Source organism: Psittacula echo (genome assembly GCF_963264785.1).
Source record: "Psittacula echo genome assembly, chromosome: 4".
Lineage (NCBI taxonomy): Eukaryota > Metazoa > Chordata > Aves > Psittaciformes > Psittacidae > Psittacula > Psittacula echo.
In genome coordinates this window covers 72120603-72142125 of record NC_137738.1, presented here as the reverse complement: position 1 = coordinate 72142125, position 21523 = coordinate 72120603, and the positions used below count along the sequence as shown (strand labels likewise).

The 21523-nt window shown below is 40.4% G+C and overlaps 1 protein-coding gene across 1 annotated transcript in view; it reads right to left on the bottom strand.

The window, feature by feature from the left end:
• The window catches only part of ME1 (malic enzyme 1), a gene marked incomplete at its 5' end in the record, with an annotated part of 173413 nt that overhangs the window by 9206 nt on the left and 142684 nt on the right, over nucleotides 1–21523 (bottom strand). The window contains 4 exons of the mRNA XM_080614639.1: nucleotides 3466–3608; nucleotides 6362–6467; nucleotides 19515–19628; nucleotides 21370–21467. Coding sequence (XP_080470765.1) covers nucleotides 3466–3608; nucleotides 6362–6467; nucleotides 19515–19628; nucleotides 21370–21467 — 461 coding nt within the window. The remainder of the gene's footprint in view (nucleotides 1–3465; nucleotides 3609–6361; nucleotides 6468–19514; nucleotides 19629–21369; nucleotides 21468–21523) is intronic.

The following is a 21523-nucleotide window of genomic DNA, read 5'->3' as shown; positions in this document are numbered from 1 at the left end:
TGCTGATCCTAGAGATCAGTGATGGTTCTCTGTGACTATCTGATGTCAAAGAGTAATGGCTGCCTTATTTGGGTAAGAGCTATCTGTACAGCTTAGAAGAAAAGAAACTGAAAGCCCACCCTCTTTATGCACTCTGTGCATCTACCTCTGAAGAAGGGTATGTGGGAAGAAGGTATGCACGTGGAGCTGTAAAACTCAAAGCAGACAATACTGTCATGGCAACAACGGGTGTGGAGTGGCCCAGAAGCAGCAACAGTGGCTTAACAATAGCTAAGAGGAATATTAGGTCTGGTGTCATTCAGTAGTATGCATGATCAGAGTTGTGATACCATCAGAGCCCTAAGAGACAGGCTCTCAGGGAGATGGAGTCTCACTGTTCCCCTGGAGTAAGGAACACCCCTATGGGAGCACATGCTGGAACCATTAAGGGCTGTTCAAGGATGGTAGAAGAGGCACCTCAGAGGTGACTCACTTAAAGCACTACTGATTCTCCCCGGATCATTCCTGCTACATAGAGAGAAGTAATTTCTACAGGAGGCAATGCAGGTTTGGACTGAGGGGAATACCACTGTGTAGGTCTATGCCCACAGCCCAAAGGCCCCTGTGAATTTAGGTGGGGAAGAACAGCCAGCATTTATGCTAGCACTGCTGAAGTGATAAATGTCACTGTTAAATACTTCAGAGGTGCTTTGTATCAGAAATCATAGAATCATAGAATAGTTAGGGATGGAAAGGACCGTAAGATCATCTAGTTCCAGCCCCCCTGCCATGGGCAGGGACACCACACACTAGACGATGCCACTCAAGGCCTCATCCAACCTGGCCTTGAACACCGTCAGGGATGGAGCATTCACAACCTCCCTGGGCAACCCATTCCAGTGCCTCACCACCCTCTCAGTAAAGAATTTCTTCCTTATATCCAATCTAAACTTCCCCTGTTTAAGTTTGAACCCATTACCCCTTGTCCTGTCACTACAGTCCCTGATGAATAGTCCCTCCCCAGCATCCTTGTAGGCCCCCTTCAGATACTGGAAGGCTGCTATGAGGTCTCCACACAGCCTTCTCTTCTCCAGGCTGAACAGCCCCAACTTTCTCAGCCTATCTTCATGCAGGAGGTGCTCCAGTCCCCTGATCATCCTCGTGGCCCTCCTCTGGACTTGTTCCAACAGTTCCATGTCCTTTTTATGTTGAGGACACCAGAACTGCACACAATGCTCCAAGTGAGGTCTCACAAGAGCAGAGGGGCAGGATCACCTCCTTTGACCTGCTGGTCACACTCCTTTTGATGCAGCCCAGGATACGGTTGGCTTTCTGGGCTGTGAGTGCACACTGAAGCTGGCTCATGTTCATTTTCTCATCGACCAACACCCCCAAGTCCTTCTCTGCAGGGCTGCTCTGAATCTCTTCTCTGCCCAACCTGTAGCTGTGCCTGGGATTGCTCCGACCCAGGTGTAGGACCTTGCACTTGGCATGGTTAAACTTCATAAGGTTGGCATCAGCCCACCTCACAAGCGTGTCGAGGTCCCTCTGGATGGCATCCCTTCCCTCCGGCATATCAACTGAACCACGCAGCTTGGTGTCATTGGCAAACTTGCTGAGGGCGCACTCAATCCCACTGTCCGTGTCACCGACAAAGATGTTGAACAAGACCGGTCCCAACTCCGATCCCTGAGGGACACCACTCGTTTCTGGTCTCCAGCTGGACATCGAGCCATTGACCACAACTCTTTGCGTGCAGCCAGCCAGCCAGTTCTTTATCCACCGAGTGGTCCACCCATCAAATTGATGTCTCTCCAATTTAGAGACAAGGATGTCATGTGGGACAGTGTCAAACGTTTTGCACAAGTCCAGCTGGATGACATCAACTGCTCTGCCCCTGTCCATCAGTTTTGTAGCCCCATCATAGAAGGCCACCAAATTGGCCAGCAGGATTTCCCCTTAGTGAAGCCATGCTGGCTGTCACCAAGCACCTTGTTGTTTTTCATGTGCCTTAGCATGCCTTCCAGGAGAATCTGCTCCAAGATTTTGCCAGGCACAGAGGTGAGACTGACTGCTCTGTAATTCCCTGGGTCATCCATTTGATGTTCCCATGGACTTGTGCACGTTTAGGTTTTTAAGATGGTCTTGTATCAGATCCTCTCCTACAGTGGGCCTAGGGTCCTCATTCTCACAGTCCCTGCTTCCGCCTTCCAAGACTTGGGTGGTGCAGTCAGAGACTTTGCCAGTGAAGACTGAGGCAAAGAAGTCATTAAGAACCTCAGCCTTCTCCAAATCCCGGGTAGCCAGTTCTCCCGATATCTTCCGGAGGGGGCCTACGTTGTCCCTAGTCTGTCTTTTATTTGCTGCGTACCTATAGAATCCCTTCCTGTTATCCTTAACATCCCTAGCCAAGTTCAATTCTAACTGGGCCTTAGCTTTCCTAACCTGGTCCCTAGCTTCCCGGACAACATCCCTGTATTCTTCCCAGGCCGCCTGTCCCTGCTTCCACCTTCTATAAGCCTCTTTTTCCCTTTGAATTTTCCTGAGCAGCTCCTTATCCATTCAAGGAGGTCTCCATATCTACGTCTATTTCAGAGAACTGGAAATGTGCATTTTAAAATATGCCACTGTTGCTATTCGGCTCTTCAGAAGAATATTCTGTTTGGTTTGGTGTCATACAGTATTATCATGGCCAGCTTATTATACGTTTTGGTGACAGATCAAATATTTCCGTGTGTTTTCTACTCTGCCTACCAGATGTTATGCACTGTAACCAACCCTTCATGTAGGCCACTTCCCTGGATTTTGCATCGTGCTGTAATTGTGTGCAGTGGGGAATGAGCATGCTAAATCTGTCATTTAAACACTGTGAAACTGTCATTCAAACTGCCCTGTATTTGACAAGAAATCCAAACACAATTCACTGTGAAACACATACAGTCAAGTACTCATACATTTCAAATTCTAGACTGAATACAATAATAAATGAGTGCAATTCTCTTCATTTTCACCTGTGTTTCCATAATAGAAATCTTTGTAAGGAGGAGTCAATTACCCCAGTTCTTAATAAAGAATTCTTTTAAAGATTCTATTTCATGTATTGAAGTATTTTCTTACCCTAAAGAGTATTTACAAAGTGTCAAATTAAAAATATGCCACTGTGTGTATATATTACACAAAGTGGTGCAGCTCAAAAACAGGCGTAAGGCTTTAATGATTGACAGTTACTGATTCTTGGGTTATAATAAAGATTTTAAGTCTTGCCTGACACCAATAAAAGCTACTAAAATTTTTACAAGGGTGCAAGCATGTATTGACTTCAGTGAAATTGTCTTGCTAACATCTGAAAAACATGTTATTTAACTCATTTTCTCTACACACAGAGACATGACTAGTACTTGCTACTCCACCCTCTGTCTTCCTCTCATTTTAATTTCAATGTTACTTTTCACTATGTATACTGGAGAGATGTTGATCTTTGGTTACCTCTGTATATTTGTAGCACTGCTCAGCAGTGCATTCTGCTTTGCTGGTAGGGTTGCTGAGAGCAAAAATAATAGGACGTTCATTTAAAGCAGCCATATCCTGAAGAATTTGTTTAGTGAAAGCACCGCCAATTGCAGCAACTCCTAAAGAAGAAAAGCATAGAACAAACAGACAAATAAAATCAGTTCAAGTAAGACATGCGTGTCACTTTTAGAAGAACAGACCTCCTTTTACTGCAGGCTTCCCTCTTTAAAATGGAGTTCAACCTTTTTTCTAACACGTGGTTAAAATAAAGTTTTGTATAAAAGAGTTTGTGGAAATGAAACTTCAGTATTATCCCTAACGTAAGGCAGAACCTATTCACCCCATGACAGCCTGATGAGTTTATCACTTCACTTTTCTCAGGCCTTTTGTATATATTAGAAGTGTATCACCCACCTGCAGGTAAGTTCAATAAGGAATAGAGAGGTTCAGCTCTGGCTCCTATAGTCTCATGCAACAGACTGGATAGTTTCTCCCAAAATCCAGTCTGTCAGATTTCAGTTTTTTCCGATGTGATAAATCAAGTCTCTGCCTTCTACAGCTGAACATTTTGTCATCTCCAGCCTCAGCTGATGAATAATCCCAATTTTGAATCTAACCTGTCAGCAACAATCTTTTTAATACATCCGCTTCCATCCCACCAGACATGCTTTTCTATTCTCCATATAGTCCAAACTTCTAAATGCTTTTCACAGACACTAACTGCCAGTTTTGCAGTATGAAAGCATCTAGTATGAAACCATCTTAAGTTAGTTTCTGCTGCATTGCAGACACATAGCCAGTATCACGTCTTGGACCTCATATGCTTCACAACCAAAAAGAAGTGTGTGATGTTTTTGAGATGCTAAGTACACTTGCATTTCTGCCTAATCTACAAGAGTTGGGAATCCACAGATCAGGTCCTTGCTCCCCACACCTTCAGTGGAAAACAAATAAACAGACCTTGCAGTAAAACTAAGGATCTTTATTTTGGGGGAGGTCCCTCTCCCCTGGCTTGTAGAGAAGGTAGCCTCTTTCTTGCCCAGGGCCCCTGATGCCTGGCACCCTGCTCAGCTTTCCACACAGCATCCCACTTTCAAAAGCAGAAAAAAGCTGATTTCCCCTCTCCTGGGGGAGTCGGAATGGATTAAAAACCAGACTGGGAGAGAAGTGACTGGAACTCCGGTCTCTCTCAAGTCTTTACTCAAACCTCTCATCACTCATGCTCAAATGAACATTCCAACGTTGCCCAGTCTAAAAGGGCAGCTTGGTGTCTGGCTAAGGAGAGAAGATACCTAGAGGGAGATAAAAGGGGTCCTCACCTTGCAGAGCTGGCTAGGAGGTCATACATGCTTCAGAACTAACATTTCTCTAAGGTATCTCTGAGTCTTTTCCAACTGCTTCTGTATAAAGCAGCGTGTCATCTGTCACGTATTTTTGCAAATCTGAGCTGTCAATTCACCTTCTGTGAATGGACAAGGATGCTTAGATGCAAAAGGTCTACTAGGCCAGTTTGGCCACTCTATGCTTGATGAACAGTCATGGCAGTCATCATTTTGACCCCCTTGTGTAAGAGCCTGGTATACATCTTAGTTTGTGGTTAAGTCTGCAGTTGCCAAATGTTTAACGTCTTCTTCAGGCTAAACTGAGGCTTTTCCTTGAGCCATTGCAGGCAATGAAATGTGTATGAGGATTCCCTGAGACAGAGTTAAGTAAAACATTGGGAGAAGGACATTAACATACTTCCCCATGGCTCCTGCTGCCCAGGGGAAGATACTGAATGACGAGTCACCCAAATGAAACAAAAACCAATATTAATTTAAGATGCTGTTTCCGTAATGTGTAATGAACAGCCTTCATTATATAGTATGGATAGAAGAAAGTTAGCTTGAGGGAGTGCTGCATAGTTTTATATATATAAAAATGATACACAGTAACATCTATATTTCACAACAGCAGATCTTCCCTAGGTATCCACACACCTTTATCTAGAAAAATATCACAGATCGCTCAATCTGTTCTTCTGTTCCACTAGCTTTTTCAGCCTTGTATTCTTCTAAATGATTTCTATAGATTACTTGGTCTTTGTCTTCCAGTCATACATTTATGTCTCATAGAAAAAGATAAGCTTCATTTACCTCATTCATGATCGCTGTAAAAAGCAGATCTTACTAAACAAGGACCATGTGGTCTAGACATAGTCAAAAAAGTAGCTCTTAAAATACAGGATAATTTTCACTGTGGCATTTCAGATTTTCCAGCCTGTGATGAATGGTTTTACTATCCAGACAGATTAGTTTTCAAGTCTTCCACAGAGTACTTGCAGCTCATTCCTGAAACTGTCACTGAAATAATGACCAACCTACAGAGAGCCCAGCAATTCTTTACTGAGATCACAATCCTGCAGCTGGTACAAAAGAAAAAGTCTTTGTAAAATCTATGGTTTGGTCTGCATAAAGGACTGGTGGCTAAAGACCTAAATATGAGGGGAAATGATTCGGATACAGCACGCTCATACTTGCACAGCTTTATCTGTGCTTAGCTCAGTTTTCTTGGTCTAAGTTTGAGGTTATTTGTATTACACTATACACAGAAGTAATTTAGGAAGGTGATAAGGGTCTCCATCAGATGTTTAAACCAACTTGGATTATTCTCCCTGTAAAATGGATGGCTTGGAGTGAAAGCAGTGTTACATGCTTGGATAGTTACTATTTGTTCAGTTGCTTAATAGAGTCTATTATGCACCAAGTGTTTTCTAAAAACACACAAAGGTAAACTCTGTTCAGAGGAACTTGATCTTGTCTTCAGACAAAGCCACATCTCCGTTTTTTTCCAACAAAGAAGAAGGTCATTGCTTTAAAGTAAAAGGAATTACCTATTAGCACGGATGGTTTTATATCTCTAACAATATCTTCTAGATTTTTCATTTCAGCATGTTCATGGGCAAAATGCTGTTTCTCAGATGTTAGCGAGGCACGCCCCTGAGCAAGGGAAAAAAAAAGATACTTATTATAAGTTTAATGGAACCTAATAACCTGGGATAAACAGTTCACAAAGTATCTGGTTTAACATGTCCTATTTTCATTTCTATTTTCGCATCTGTCACTGAGTACTATACTGGACAAAGTTACACTGTGTACAGCTGACACGTTCAGGATAATTTAGGACTAATCTATTTCTCTAATCAGTAGGTAAATTAAATTCAGTATTTTTACTTTGAATGAGTAACAGCTGTAGAACACCACTGTATTAACAGTTATATGAAAGCATAATTAATTTCTTCTTTCAAGCATTCTTAATGCTGTTTTACATGATAACATTTGGTCAAATGCTTAAAGTTACTAATGATAAAGTATAAATATATTTATATAGCAAACAATATGGATGCACCAGGGCAGGGGGATATGGAACTCAGCAAAACAAAAAGTTTCCCCTATTTTTTTCAGCTTTTCTCTTGTCTGAAAGCATAGAGACTATATGGGGGGAGTATATAGACTATAGGTGAGCCTATATTGTGCTCCACATTTTTCATATTTAAGTTATTCGTTCTTAGGTATGGAATAAAAATAAATTCTATCCAGATGTCTGGCTCACTGTTTTTGCATTAACAAAATTGAGACAGCTGTGAAAAAACTTTTGTCCTGATCTACACTGGCAATTTCCACCCATCGATGCCCAACAAGGTTTCCAAGTAGAATATGATAGATGCTGGAAAAAAAGCTATAGAATTTCATTGACATTGACTGGGTGGCAAACAGTGTAAGTAATGTGGAGTACAGGGCAAGAAGGGGCCAGAATTTGTGAAAACTGGATTAGTTATCTAACTACATGGACCTCTCTCTGTACACAGGCACCTGAAAACTTCAGCTGAAGAGTTTAAAATGCATATACCTCCACCCCTCGTTTTATTATCATGCCTGCAGAAAACATTACTGCAAAGGTGTTCTTTAGACAGCCCTGCAAACATCCTACAGAGTCAGACAGCAAGCAGCAGATTATACACGTATATAGGGAAGTGCACATGAAAGATGGAACACGAAATGTTATTTTGACCAAATAGCTAGAACAGATACATATCATCTCCCCAGCCGCATCTTCTCCAACCGATAAAGATGGAAGTTTCCTTAAACTTAGCAAGTTAATTAAGACTATACTCACATATTGGAACAGAGTTAATTCTACGATTCCACCAAAGCCTATGAATTTGACAATTTTAGCTCAATTTAGGGCAGCACATACTATGAATTCAAAGTGGGATTAATTTCTTAATAGCACTTGTGCTTAATTTTAACAAAAATGGCTCTTCTGCTGGTCCTTTGGACAGCCACTGCAAGAACTGGTAGACAGGAGGGAAGGACATTTTTCATTTCCAGCTGCAAAAAAGCGTTTCTATCCCAACGGTACCACAGGAAGCTACGGAAGGCTGTTATGTGGTTTGGGCTGACTGAGCTGGTTTGCCTCACAGGATGCCTACTTATCCTGGCTCACCCATGATTACAAGGAATTTCCAGAGATTTCTCGTCTTCTACAGATTTTCGTATATGACCAAACTACAGAGGTTTTAGATTATGAGGGTTATGTCCAGATGGGCTTATGCAGGTCTTAAGTGTTCTCCTAGAGCGATTAGAACAGAAACACTGCGATATGGGAACTTGGTTTCCTTTGTGGGTAAAATGTGAATTTCTGAGCCTCGAGAGAATGCCACAATATTACCAATTTTTGGCATATTCAGGCTCGAATCATTCCACCATCAAGACACATTTTGAAGTCTGCCGTTTCCCAGCACTCCAGCAGATGTCCCCACAGTCTACACACACGGTTTAGCTGCATCTCATTTTAAAGCAGGACTTTTCCTTAACATTTTCAAGGGAAAAACACAAAGCTCTCATTCTAGTCACCAAAGGAAAAAAAAAAAAAATGCATTTATGACTTCCAGACCAAAAGCTTGTTGCTAGGAATGACTATAATAAACCCCACTTATTCATTCTAATCGGCTGGTTGGTTAAAATCAAGATGCCTGATGGAGCTCAACTTGGAGGCAGGTTTCCCAGGGAGCTGGGAATGGGTGCTGTGGGCCACCATCCGATTTCACACTGCTGCTTCAGTTGGTTCCTTAATAGCTTATCAGGCTGCTATTGAGAAAGGCAGGTTTTGATCTGGCCTTAAAATCCAGCCTCCAGGAGACTGCCCTGGGCTACCAATGGAAAAAGAAATCACCTCCAAGAGCTCCAGCCAGCTCACTCTTCAGGCTGTGGCAGGCTGGTAGCCCTTGAGTGCCTCCAGGATCTGCAGATCTCTCAGGAAAGGTGACCTCTGATTTTTTTCCCCAGTGCATAACATCTAAGAGGCCAGGCTGACCTCTCAGTGGAGAAAAATCTCGTTTCCATTTTTAATCAGAACAAATGACCACAATCCTGCTTGAAACAGTTACTTCTTTATACAGCTGTACACCTGATTGGCTTTTGAGGGGGTACTTCAACATTTTTAAATTAACACAATGGCAGAGCTGTTAAAACACTTATTGATGTAACACCAAGGATTCAAAGCCCCATTTCTTACTGACATTGATGATCCTCTCTCATTTATTTAGCTACAAAGGAGCACTCAAACAGTAAGATGGATGTGATCCACTGCAACCCTTTCTGGGCCACTGGCTAGTGAGACTAGCGCTATGCCAGATGGGGTCAGCTTAGGTGAGATTCACTTCTGCCCTATCTTAATTTCACACAAGGCATCCTACTACTCTTAACAAACAAACAAACAATCCCCAATCCAAACCCCAAACAACTTATTTCTTTATTTATCTTTGCTCTGAATTAGCTCAATCCCATTAGTCAGAATGAATCATGTCTCCAAGTAAATATTTTTCTAGTATATTAACTAAGACTGAAATATGAAATTCTGTGGCTGAGCGAAAATACTAACAGCTATGGAAATAGAGATTTTTGCTTCGAAAATGCTTATAAAAGAAATTTCACAGTTAGGGTTTGTTTTTTTTGTAACATATATTTTTAAGTAGATGGTCAGAAATGTATGTTGAAATTAATTCAGTGATCCTAAAGGAGTGACATAACACTTCCCTCAAAAACGTGCCCAAGATTTCAAGACCAGCTAGCTGATTTGGTTACAAAATGCCAATGATTTAGAAAACTGTGCTTTAGATAGTGGGTTTGGTTTTTTTCCTCCAGATTGGCCAATTCTTAAGTTCTGCTCTCCACAAAGTGGAGAGGAAGCAGCAAGAGCCTGGCTCTCTTTCCTCCGTGCCCTGCCAAAAGGGCAAGCAATGACTTGCAGTAAAGAAACAACTGAGTTTTGTGCATGCTTAGCCTCAAACTAAGGGGTTGCCAGTCCATTTACTACAAGCTTCCAGACATCTGCCCCTGAATGCTTATAGACAGAATAAGAAATCACAGAGTTTTTGTCAGTCAGCAGAGAGAAGAGGATGGAGTGGAAATGCAGAAGTCTCAGCTCTGGATTTGTGTGTTTTCTGTCTTGTCTCTCTCCTGATGCTGCAGAGATGCAAAGCAGATGGATCTGTCAGTGCAGAGCTGCTCTGACTAAAAGATCCTCCAGAAGCGCAGAACCCATCTTCTGACGTTTACATTTCTAGCCCTGGCTTAGGTAGCTTTTGTACTGTGGCTGCTGCTGCTAGGAATGAGCCGTAGAGGATCAACGCAAGGCAGCATAAATCAGAAACTGCTCTGGTCCGCTTGTGTCTCTATAATCCTAAGACACGAACACAACTCACAGCTCACTGATACTTCCCTTCGTCTAAGAGGAAAAAGAAAAAATTAAAGTACTCCATACTAAGACAGAATTTGTAAAAGCTCTGGGGTTCTGTGTCTTTCTGTCTCTGAAGCTCTTTTAAGTAGAAGCGTAATCTTCAGTCGTATTTGTATTTGTCTTCTAAGTCCACTGTCGTGCTCTTTTAGCATTATTAAAAATTCATTCATTCAATGAAAAGGGCTCAGAAAAATCAGCACTCTAAAGACGTGCCCTTTCAGTACACCAAGCCTCAATACAGTCTCACCATTTCACTGAAGGACTTCAACGCTTGCCATGCAGGGGAGGAATTTTCCCAGGGGATCCTACCAAAGGATGCAATTCACTGTTGTTCAAATAGCAGAATGAAGACTCAGCTAGGCCAGACAGCAGCTGTCTTAAGTTGTTGTGCTTTCTATTACGTATAACCAGCACCTTTTCAGCACCTTTTCCAAATCCAAAAAGAAACTCCTTCACACTGAAATCCACAGATGAACTAAGAGACTTGACCAGATACCTGTGCAGCTATTCGGAGGGGAAGATACAAATTCTTTCATTAGGAGGAGGAAGGCAAAGTTAGAAAAAGGGCTTATACATCCTTCTTGCTTTTAACTTCCCACAAATATTCAACATCCCAAGAAAGAAGTAAAAAAAAAGCACCAACATTTCATTATATAACTTTTTGCAATGCTAGGTATTCTTACATTATCTCCTAATCTGTCATGGAATAAGTTATTTGCTAGGGGCATTACAATAAGTTTGCTTGAAAAAGGAAAAATCCCAACAAACTACATACTAAGGTAACCAGGAAAACAACTACAGCCTCTTCAGTGTGTATTCAGGGTGCCTGAATAAACTATTCAATACAACATCACTAGAATGCTGAAGGTGAAGAATATGAAAAACACAGAATAATAAACCTTAAGTCCAAAGACTGAGTGAAGATGTGAGAAATTACTTCAGAGGGCAAAAGTATTGCCTTCATCACAGTACTAGTTTTTACCAAGAAACCTATGGGATACTTTGGGTTTGAACAAAAGAGAACAACCTGAAAATGGATATGCATCTGTATTAGAAGCCACCGTGGTATCTCCAATGGGAAGTAATGTGAGCTAAATTTTTTATTAGCAAGTAAGCTACAACGTGGACTGTGTTAAGTTAGCAGATGAAGTACAGAGATAAAGAAACAATAGTAGCATTCTCTGATGGTGACATTATGTATGAAAGACCTTGGTAATCCTAAAATGTCTATACTCCCTATAGGATGAGTTATTGGTATTATGAATTATTATTACAAACAGTAAACCATAGTCACTTGGACACCAGGATCTTTAATTCAAGAAGCAAAAGTTAGTAGCAGGCCTCAGTAGTTAATGGTTTTATCAAAAACTTCTTGTATTCTGGATTTGAACTGAAAGCAGCTCATAGCTTCAGGGTGGGTTCTTCAGGTTTTTGTTTTAGTGACTGATCAGCAGCAGAAGCAGCAAAGGAGATAGTGGGATCAGGCTTCAAGCAAATGTGCATCACAGTTTCCACAGAAAATAACTCATATCATCATCATATTATAGAACCAAGTTGAGGCTCAGATAACAAACAAAAGCCATCCATCAATAAAACCCTGAGAAAAAATATAGAAAACAGCTGTAAAAACAGGAGACCAGACTGCACAGTGGGATATTACAAAACAGAAGGCAAGCCTCACAAATACCTCCAGTGTGAAGTCTAATGCCATGGCCTGTTTGAGCTGGTCCTGCCAGGGCTGCCCCATGAACCAGGGCTGAAGAGCAGAGCAGATTTATGTCAGGAAGGCGAGAGGCAGGGTTGGAAACTCTTCAAGGTTTCCTCTCTCCATCAGCTGGGAGGCAGCTGAGAATAAGCCAGAGCACCCTGATGGCTGCACTGTCCCACATTAGAGGAGGTGCTGGCCCTCGTCCTGTCTCACAACCAGGGGGGCACAAGTCTATTTATATAAACACTTGCCTCCATTTGGCTGTGTCAACTGTGGCTTATTTAAACAAGAGTACAGAGATCAGTACACAGATAAATTAATAAATTCATTTGAGGTCCTTAAATATCGAAGACATGAGAACCACAAAAGCCATGAGAACTGTAGACTAAAGCAGTCCATTAATAAGCAGAGAATTTCCAACTGCAAGTGTTTTAGTTTTACTTGTATTTTTCCTGTGATTTTTTTCCCCTACTGCAGAGTTAAGAGCAAAACAAACAAGCAGTTGTTAAAAGCATCAAGGAAGAAGGGGAAAAAAGGATATGGTTAAGAGTCATGGGAGAAGGTGGTGAAACATCTCCCTATTGGGAGATGATCTCTACATGGCTTCTTCTTTCTTTCATTACAAGTAAACCTATGGTCTAAAGGTTGTTGAGGAACCATCTGGAGGGCTCTAGGCAGGGTCTGTAGACAGTGCTGGGAGCTGAGGGACCTCCCTGGGGAGTCCACCAGAAGCATGAAAGGGAAGGGACAGGAGAGGCACAGAGGATGTGTCAGGAGGCCAGGCTGCCCTCCCTAGCCAGAACTCCAGGACAGTATTGATGGTGGAAGTAGGGACTCCTATCCATAACTGTCAGGGGTTACTGAAGCACAAGGGCTTTCAGCTGACAGGCACTCCTGTGCTCCCTTGTTTAGGAAACAACCAGAGACACACAAGCCCTCCCAAATCCCCACATTGGGGCCCTAATTATAAAGGGACTGTGCCTCTTGATCAGGCCCATCACCTAACAACTAAAGGTGATGAGAGCAGATTAAAACCAGATGAGGCAACTTGGACACAGATTTAATAAAGTTTGTTGCAAACTGCGTGAAAAAACACAACATTTTGAGGTGATAATGTCATAATGGTTAGCAGTGTAAGATACAATTTAGGTAAGAAATGCATTCTGATGTTGACTTTAAAAGACATGGTTAGAAGATTAGAGGTGTTTAAGTCCTGTACAATTTATAAAATACCCTTCCTGTGTAAATAAGCACACATGGTTAACAGGAAGGGCAAATTTATAAAGACAATTACTTGCAGAAGACAAGACCTGAGAAGCTGGGCAAGTCAGGAAGCCACAGAACAACAGAAACATAATGGAGTAAAACAGTAATTCATTTCAATGATTAAACAGAGCGTGAGCTAAAGAAATCATCAACCATCTGAATTAAGTTACCATCTCATCAGTACATCTAAAGTACACAGTGTCAAAGAGCAAATAGTTACATGCTAGCAAATTTAACACCTGAATCTTTGGTGGAGTCTTGTTTAGAGAAAATAAAGTGGGTATTCCTTGAGCACACCCCACCAATCATCCCTTTGCCTTGTCCTCGCTTGTTTTCTTACCTTTCTGACCAAGTATGAGTAACGCAATGAGCATTCAAAGACAAATTAATGTTTCCTTTCTATAAAACCAATACTTCATACAGAACAAGATAAATGCAAGATGAAACTGCACAGATTAATTCCCCAGACATCAGAATAACTGACAAAGCAAACAAGGACTGCTTCGTTGGGATCGAACATGAGTTACATATGGCAGAAACTGCTTTAAGTGATTGTGGCGCCTTGGAGATATCCAAGACTCAAATCACTTTTTATTTTTCTGGCTCAGAAAGTCCTAGCTAGTTGCAGTCAGCCACAATGAATTGATGAAGGACAAAAGTAAAGAGTTAGAGTAACTGACTGCTGGTAAAAGGAAAGCTAGAAATGATTAAAAGTTAGCAAAAGAGACAGACATAATATTAAGCAGTATATGAAACTTAACATTAAAATCATTCTCAAATTAGTATCCAGAATGAAATCCAAACTCTTGAAGAAAGTGATTATTGCTAAAATATAAGAAAATACAGTAACAATCAGATGGTCTGCAGGTGATTCAGTTCAATATTAAGATTCTCGATTGTGAGCTCTAAAGGCTCTTCCACACGTTATATGAGCTCTGCTGACTGTAATGGGAGCGACCACACCTATCTGGCACTGAAATTCTGGTATCAGTCCCAAATTTCCCAATTTCTCTTCCATCCCTTTCTAAGCAAATACTGAATTATGAATGCATATTTTTAATGAAAAAATAAACTCTAATAAGAGTAGTATCCACCATCAGCTCTTTGGTTGTGAGGGACTTTTCTGAATAAGATTGCCAGGGATATTCAAATGGGGGAAGGAGAAGGGAAAATGTAAACATTTTAGAGGATTATCTAAAGGATTACTGGGTATCTCTATTCTAATTAATTAGGACCACAGAAACTGGTAATCTTTGGGGATTCTCTTAGAAAAATCAATATTCTGTGACCTTCAAGTATCAGATCTCAACTGATGTTCTTGTGCTTGCCATTCAGTTTGGGATTCACTCAGATGAACCGCAGTCTTACAGGGAACATATAATCACACATCTATCACGCATCTAATAGACATTTAAAATACAAACCACATGATTAGATACAAGTATTACTGGGCTGATCTAGAAAGCACAGAGTACAAAACTGTCAAAAGCAACATTACTCCATGTTGACATACTCTTTAAGGATGGCATTCATGTCTATGTGAGGAAACTTCATTTGTGCACTAGAGATTGTGGCACACAAAAATCTAATGCTGTCTTGCAAATGACAGATAAACTTCACTGCAAGAGAGGCATGTTCAGCAGCCCAGGAACATTCCCATCAGCCTATTCACTCTCGGCAGAGAAGCATCTATCCTTGGCAGAGGGCGCGGGGTTTCTAGAGTCCCCTTTAAGTATTAAAAATGCCTTATTATTTGTACCATATTCCTGGTCAGTTCCAAGAACCATATTGCCTATCTCCCTACTTTGTACTGCCTTAAAAAAAAAAAGAAGAAAATAGAAGAATTTGCAGCATATAACTGAAATGCTCAGGCAATAGTGAAACTCATGAACATCCCTATACTGTTTATCATTTTCTGCCTCTTCTGAACTACTTGACACAAAATAATTTACTGTCTTTGAAGTTCATGGGTGAAGATTTGGCCACTAATATAGCCAAGCATGAATGAGAAACTTAACATGATGAGAAACTTAACATGAACCGGCTTCAGTGTGCGCTCGCAGCCCAGAAAGCCAACCGTATCCTGGGCTGCATCAAAAGGAGCATGACCAGCAGGGCAAAGGAGGTGATCCTGCCCCTCTACTCTGCTCTCGTGAGACTTCACTTGGAGTATTGTGTGCAGTTCTGGTGTCCTCAACATAAAAAGGACATGGAACTGTTGGAACAAGTCCAGAGGAGGGCCACGAGGATGATCAGGGGGCTGGAGCACCTCCCGTATGGAGACAGGCTGAGAAAGTTGGGGCTATTCAGCCTGGAGAAGAGAAGGCTGCGTGGAGACCTCATAGCAGCCTTCCAGTATCTGAAGGGGGCCTACAAGGATGCTGAGGAGGGACTATTCATCAGGGACTGTAGTGACAGGACAAGGGGTAACGGGTTAAAACTTAAACAGAGGAAGTGTAGACTGGATATAAGGAGGAAGTTCTTTCCTGTAAGGGTGGTGAGGCACTGGAATGGGTTGCCCAGGGAGGTTGTGAATGCTCCATCCTTGGTGGTGTTCAAGGCCAGGCTGGATGAGGCCTTGGGTGACATGGTTTAGTGGGAGGTGCCCCTGCCCATGGCAGGGGGGTTGGAACCTGATGATCTTAAGGTCCTTTCCAACCCTAACTATTGTATGATTCTATGGCACTATGACAGCTTTAAAGACACAAAATGTGTTCACCACACATCGCAAATTTATGCATATTTGTGTGATTAACAGAAAAGGGAACTGAGACTCTGGGAAAGAAAAGGAATGTGGGAGATATTACCCATCAGTGTGTTCATATAAGTAAATATATATTCATCAGACAGAATGTGTCAATGTGACAGAATTCAGAATTTCAGACTTAAAAAGGAGTCCCAACTGCTTATGCATAATAATATCCAAGTACGCAAGACTGGAAAAGCAACTTTAAAATAAAAGTGTCATTTGATTAAACATTAAAACGTCCATCTGAGTGCACTGGAATACTTAAGACAGGCATTTCAAGGGGAGTAATATCTCTTTCAGAAAGCCTTATCGTTCAAACGACAAAATTCCAAGGATATTTTGATCTGCAAACTTTCCTTATCCACACTTGGAGAAAAAGTAGTAGTTTGAAAAGGTGAAAGCATACTGAATAAATCAAAACAAAACTCCCAGCATTATAAAGTCTCTAGAACGGAGAACACAACTATAGGCAGTATAACAAACATAACCTTCATGACCAACTATTTCACCACAACATAGCATAAAAGTTGGTCATCAAACTTGGTTTAATGAAAAAAGACGGTTCAGGGAGTAGAAGAGTAATATTAACAGGAAAATGAAAGCACAGCTGCACTTCAACTGAAAATAAAAAGCCATAAAGGAAAAAATAGCCACAAATGCCTGATAAGTGACTTCGTGGCAGCTCTTGGTGGGAGAAGAAGAAAAAGGTGGAAAATGTTTGTGGTCAGGACAACAAAAGTTCCAAGTTTATTTTTCTTTGGTTTGCACTGGTTGAAATACTACAGAAAATAGATGAAAAGAGAAACAATGTTTAAATCTACGATCATGCACTGCAAAATTTATGATTAAAGAATAGCATGGTATAAAAATTATGTAAAAATATATTTAGTTGGACAAAGAAATTGCTGAGTGTTCAGAGATTCTGCTATATCTCATACTGCTAAAGCAACAGATCAGTATATTTCTAGGACTGAAAAGGTCTCCCTCCTTCAAGTAAAACTTCTTTGATCAAGCACGTTTTGGTGAGGAAGATTTTAAGGGACTCTAATTGAACGGGTTTCCATTGATAAACCCCCGTCGTAGTAAGAAACAGAAGTCAGTTTAGCTTATGCAAAAGTGGGTTAACTGGTGATCTATGCTGTTGCTTGTCAAATCTTACCTTTGCAACAATGAAAAGGTTTCCAAAAACAGAGTCCTTCCCATTGTATATTTTTCTCACAAATCTTCCCTATTTTACTTCTCTTGCTTCATTTCTAAGCATTTGGAAAGTCCTTCAAGTCTTGCAGCACTTTTCTGCAACCAGCTAAAGCCAAAATAATTTCCTAAGCAGACCTAACTACAGCATTCTCCCTCAGACCAGAAAAAGGAACCAGGAATAGCTTAATTGTTTACTTTCTGGATACATGACTTCCCAGCAGTTAAATCACAAGCTTCAAGAGGTTTAAGTTGTATTTTCATTCTTTTGGGGGATGGCATTTTTTCTTTTTTTTTTACTTTTTAGGAGGCACATTTAGCTGCAGAAGAAATCCAAGAGAGGATTTGCAGAGCCCTGGACCAAGGATGGGTTTCCTTATACCCAGCTCAGGACTTGCAAGTGAAGTATATCCAGCTCCTAGGTTCAGCAGGCTCTGCACTCAAACACAGTACAGCCATAAGCACCCACCAGTTCTCAAGCCCCGCAGTACCTGAGCCAGAAGGGAAGACTTGCACTCCCAAGTCTTCCAGTAACACCAGCAGTGACCTGAAACGTGCACCGTCAGCTCCTGCTGATGTATCAACATCTGGCCACAAATTCATCCCTAATCTGTCTCAGAGAGCTGTTATGTCTGGCTATCACAAACAGTTCACAAATACATTCCAGGCAGAACATGAAATTCAGTGGACTGATTTTTGGACAAAACCCAAATTAAATCCCCACCAAGAAGAATAAGCAGAGGAAAGGAACTTTGAGGCTGTGTGTGATGCTGATTGGTTTTGGCACTACTTGAGAGCACTAAAGCTAGAAGATGGTGAGGAAAGTATATAGTCACTGAGTCACTAAAAATTTAGAAAGTGTGAAAAGAATGAGTTGCTGTGTACCAAGAGCAACAACCCAGCTTCTCGGCTGACTAGCAAATTAGCAATGAGAGGTGTAAATGAAGCAGGAAGAAGAAACGAGCAGGAGAGAAGGTCTGGTTAACCACCTTGGCTGGGCAGACATGCAGCCAAGACCTGTTTTACTGCTTTAGGGTTGTGAAGTTTCTACACTTCTACCCCCATCAGTTTGTTTCCTTAACACCACGAGAAGTGATTTTAGTTCAGCTATATTAGTTGATAACCCTAGTCTCTATGGTGAAGGAAATGTGTTACACAACATTCTTCTTAGGCAACCTCTAGGTTTTGGGCCTTCAGTCATCTGTGTTTGAATGCAAAAGCACCTTAGGATTATTAGATGAAAACCTAAAGAGTTAAAAACACTCATTAAAACAAACATACACCAATAAAAAAATGTCGTATATAGTAGGAGATACCAGCATTCTTCTGTACCTGATCAGGCTACTTTTGTGCTTTCTGGCAAGGGATGTTCAAGATGACCTTAATTAATACTCTCCTGTCTCAATGTCTATGATCCTACTATTTTCCCTTTAACAGTATGAGTGAAAGGTGCCATGATGCTGTTCAATAAACCAACAGAGATACTGACTGAAGAACACATGCTCCAGGAACAAAGATCTTAGATATTACAAACTTAGAAACTACAAAAGATCTTAGATATTAGACAGCTAAAGAATGCCACATAAGTGTGCAGTACCAACAAAGATGACTATAAACACTGCTAAGCAACAGGCACAGTGGAAAAGCAAAGCCAACTGGCCTCTGATCCATTTCTTTTAAGTAGCTCACAAACCATTAAATACATAAGCACCTTTTAAAACATACCAGTTTCTTTATTCTGGCACATGGAATTCATATGTTTCTTTATTTTGGCACATGGAAGGAATGAGGTAAGGGTGACAGATGAAGTCTCTCAGCAGCTTCAAATTCTGACCAGTGTTGATAGCAGTACAGACCACAACATCTGCAACACGAGCTAGATCACTGTGCATAGACACTATTTGATGCAATATATCTCATTCCTTACATAAGGACGACATGCTTGCAATCCTAGTAATATATCTGTACATCTTTGTGTGAGACTGCACTAACAAGTAAGAGTTGCATTAACATGGGAAATATTAAACCCACAAGTTGAACATTTCTTTCCTTACACATATTTTAATGAACTGCTGAAAAAATTCTCTTCATTATGTGTTCATCCCTAATAGAAATAGGGCAGGAACTCCAAGCATAATCATGTCCCCCCACTCCTTTCAGAGCAATATGGGAGTCTGTCATTCATTTAATACACTTCAGAAAAGAAAAACAGCTTGCTATGTCAAGATAAACTGTTGTAGTTGCTTTCATAAATAATATGGTCTTGCCTGTATCTACAGACTGTAAATAACTATCATGATATTTAAAGGAATAAGAAATTTGTATTACCTTTACTATTAATCCCTTTGAGTCAACCATCCATATCCTTTTGATAGCTGCATCTTTAGATACCCCTTCTTTTTCCATGGCCATAACAATGAGGTTTGCTATCCCCAGTGCAGCCTGAAGGAAAGAAAAGTAGCATACAATACCAGAAATGAAAGAAATGCCATGCTCACTTGTTTCCTCTACCCACTATTTAGGTAAGTTTTGTAATTTTATCTAACAATAAAACTACATTGTTATTTTTTCATAAACACTAATCAACTGTTGCTACCATTTGGTAATTAGAAACCATAATGTAGATAAATAGTACAGATAAATCTTCAATCATATAGATAGATCATAGTATAGATGGCATTTACAGTGTGGAGAGTGTAATAAATGTGTAAACTCTAATGAAAGATACTAGAACTAATATTTACTCCACATAATCATCTCAGAACACATTAATTATTGCTTCTTCTTGGAAATTTCTTTTTTTTTTTCATTCATTTGTTTCAGGGTTTTTTTAAACTTAAACCACAGTTTTGGCAATTTAACCCAGAGGACACCACACGCTGCACATCAGAAAGTAAAATGCAGTCCTAAAAGACTTTTTGCTTTTATCTTTTTTTTTAAAATGTCCCCTTTTTAAAAAGTCTCCTTTTACCTACTATTCATGTGTTTGGTAACTTTAGACTTGGCTGTGGTCCCAGTGAAAGCAGAGGCAAGAAAAAAATAGCTTATCAATACTTTGCTGAAACATGTGTCATTCTTACTGGATTTTATAATATTTCATCCAGCAGATCAAATGTCATACAGGTACAGATTGAAAAGCAGGCAACAAAATGAGCCAACAGACCACTCAGTGTTTCTGATTACTCATATACATCTTTATGGAGTTGATTCTGTTCCTTGTTCTTTATTTTTCAGTTTCAGTGAGAATCAAGCAAGATTGGCCTTTCTAGTTCAGAAATAAGTAGCTTTATTAGGAATGAGCTCCCACAATGGGGATGACATCTGTAATTGCCTCTGCAGCAAGAGGCACACTGACAATACTAATAAAAAAATAAACATTAGACTATGGATACATCCACCTGTTGAACATGGAGCAAAAACAGAGGACAGAACTTCAAAGACATAGACAGTCCTGATGTACAAAAGTGTTAACATGTCAGACATGGATGCAAGTCGTTCTGAAAACTACACACCTCATTTCAGCAGCATCAGATTATTGAATCAGATTAAAGATATCTGGACTCCACAAAGCTGGATTATTATATTGCACCTATAAGGGGGCTTGGCGACCATGAATAATATCTTTCAGAAGCATTCATGGGGTTGTAGACTTCATACAAGAGATGACAGCTACCCACACTGCAGATAAGTACAACATTCACTTACGTGTCAGTGGCTTAGAAATTTATACTTAAAAATTAGTATCAAAAAATTATGTGCATAAAAATCTTCAGAAATGGACAATCTTAACATGCAGAATACTGAAAAACTGTATTTAATGACAGGAAAATTCAAAGGGGCACTGCTTCTTCCTAAATAACACTGACTTTGGTAAATACGTTTTATCTCACATCTCTTTGGTGGCCAGATATATTTCCTCATCTTTCCAAAAAGTTTTGCTTATTTATAATGAGAGCAGTTCAGTAATTTACAGCTAAACGAGCTAAACTCTGAAGTGTTAAAAAGAGATTTCTGTAAAATGTCTCATGAAAAATACAAGGCTTGACCAGATGATCAGATTTTTCTGTAAGTTCACATTTAAATTAAGAACCAACTTTCATCAGATGTTAGTGATGTTTCCACACAATTTTTTCTTGTTAACTGGATACACGTAACTTGCTTAAGTTTCTTTTTTCATACCTACCTCTCCAGCTCCCTGAAACAGCACTGTGTGATCTGATAACCTGTTCTTGGTGATACGCAGAGCTGCAAGAAGACCTGCAACAGCCACAGATGCAGTTCCTGAAGGAATAAAAATAAAACAAGAATATATTTGGTTATTTTGAAAAGAATTACAA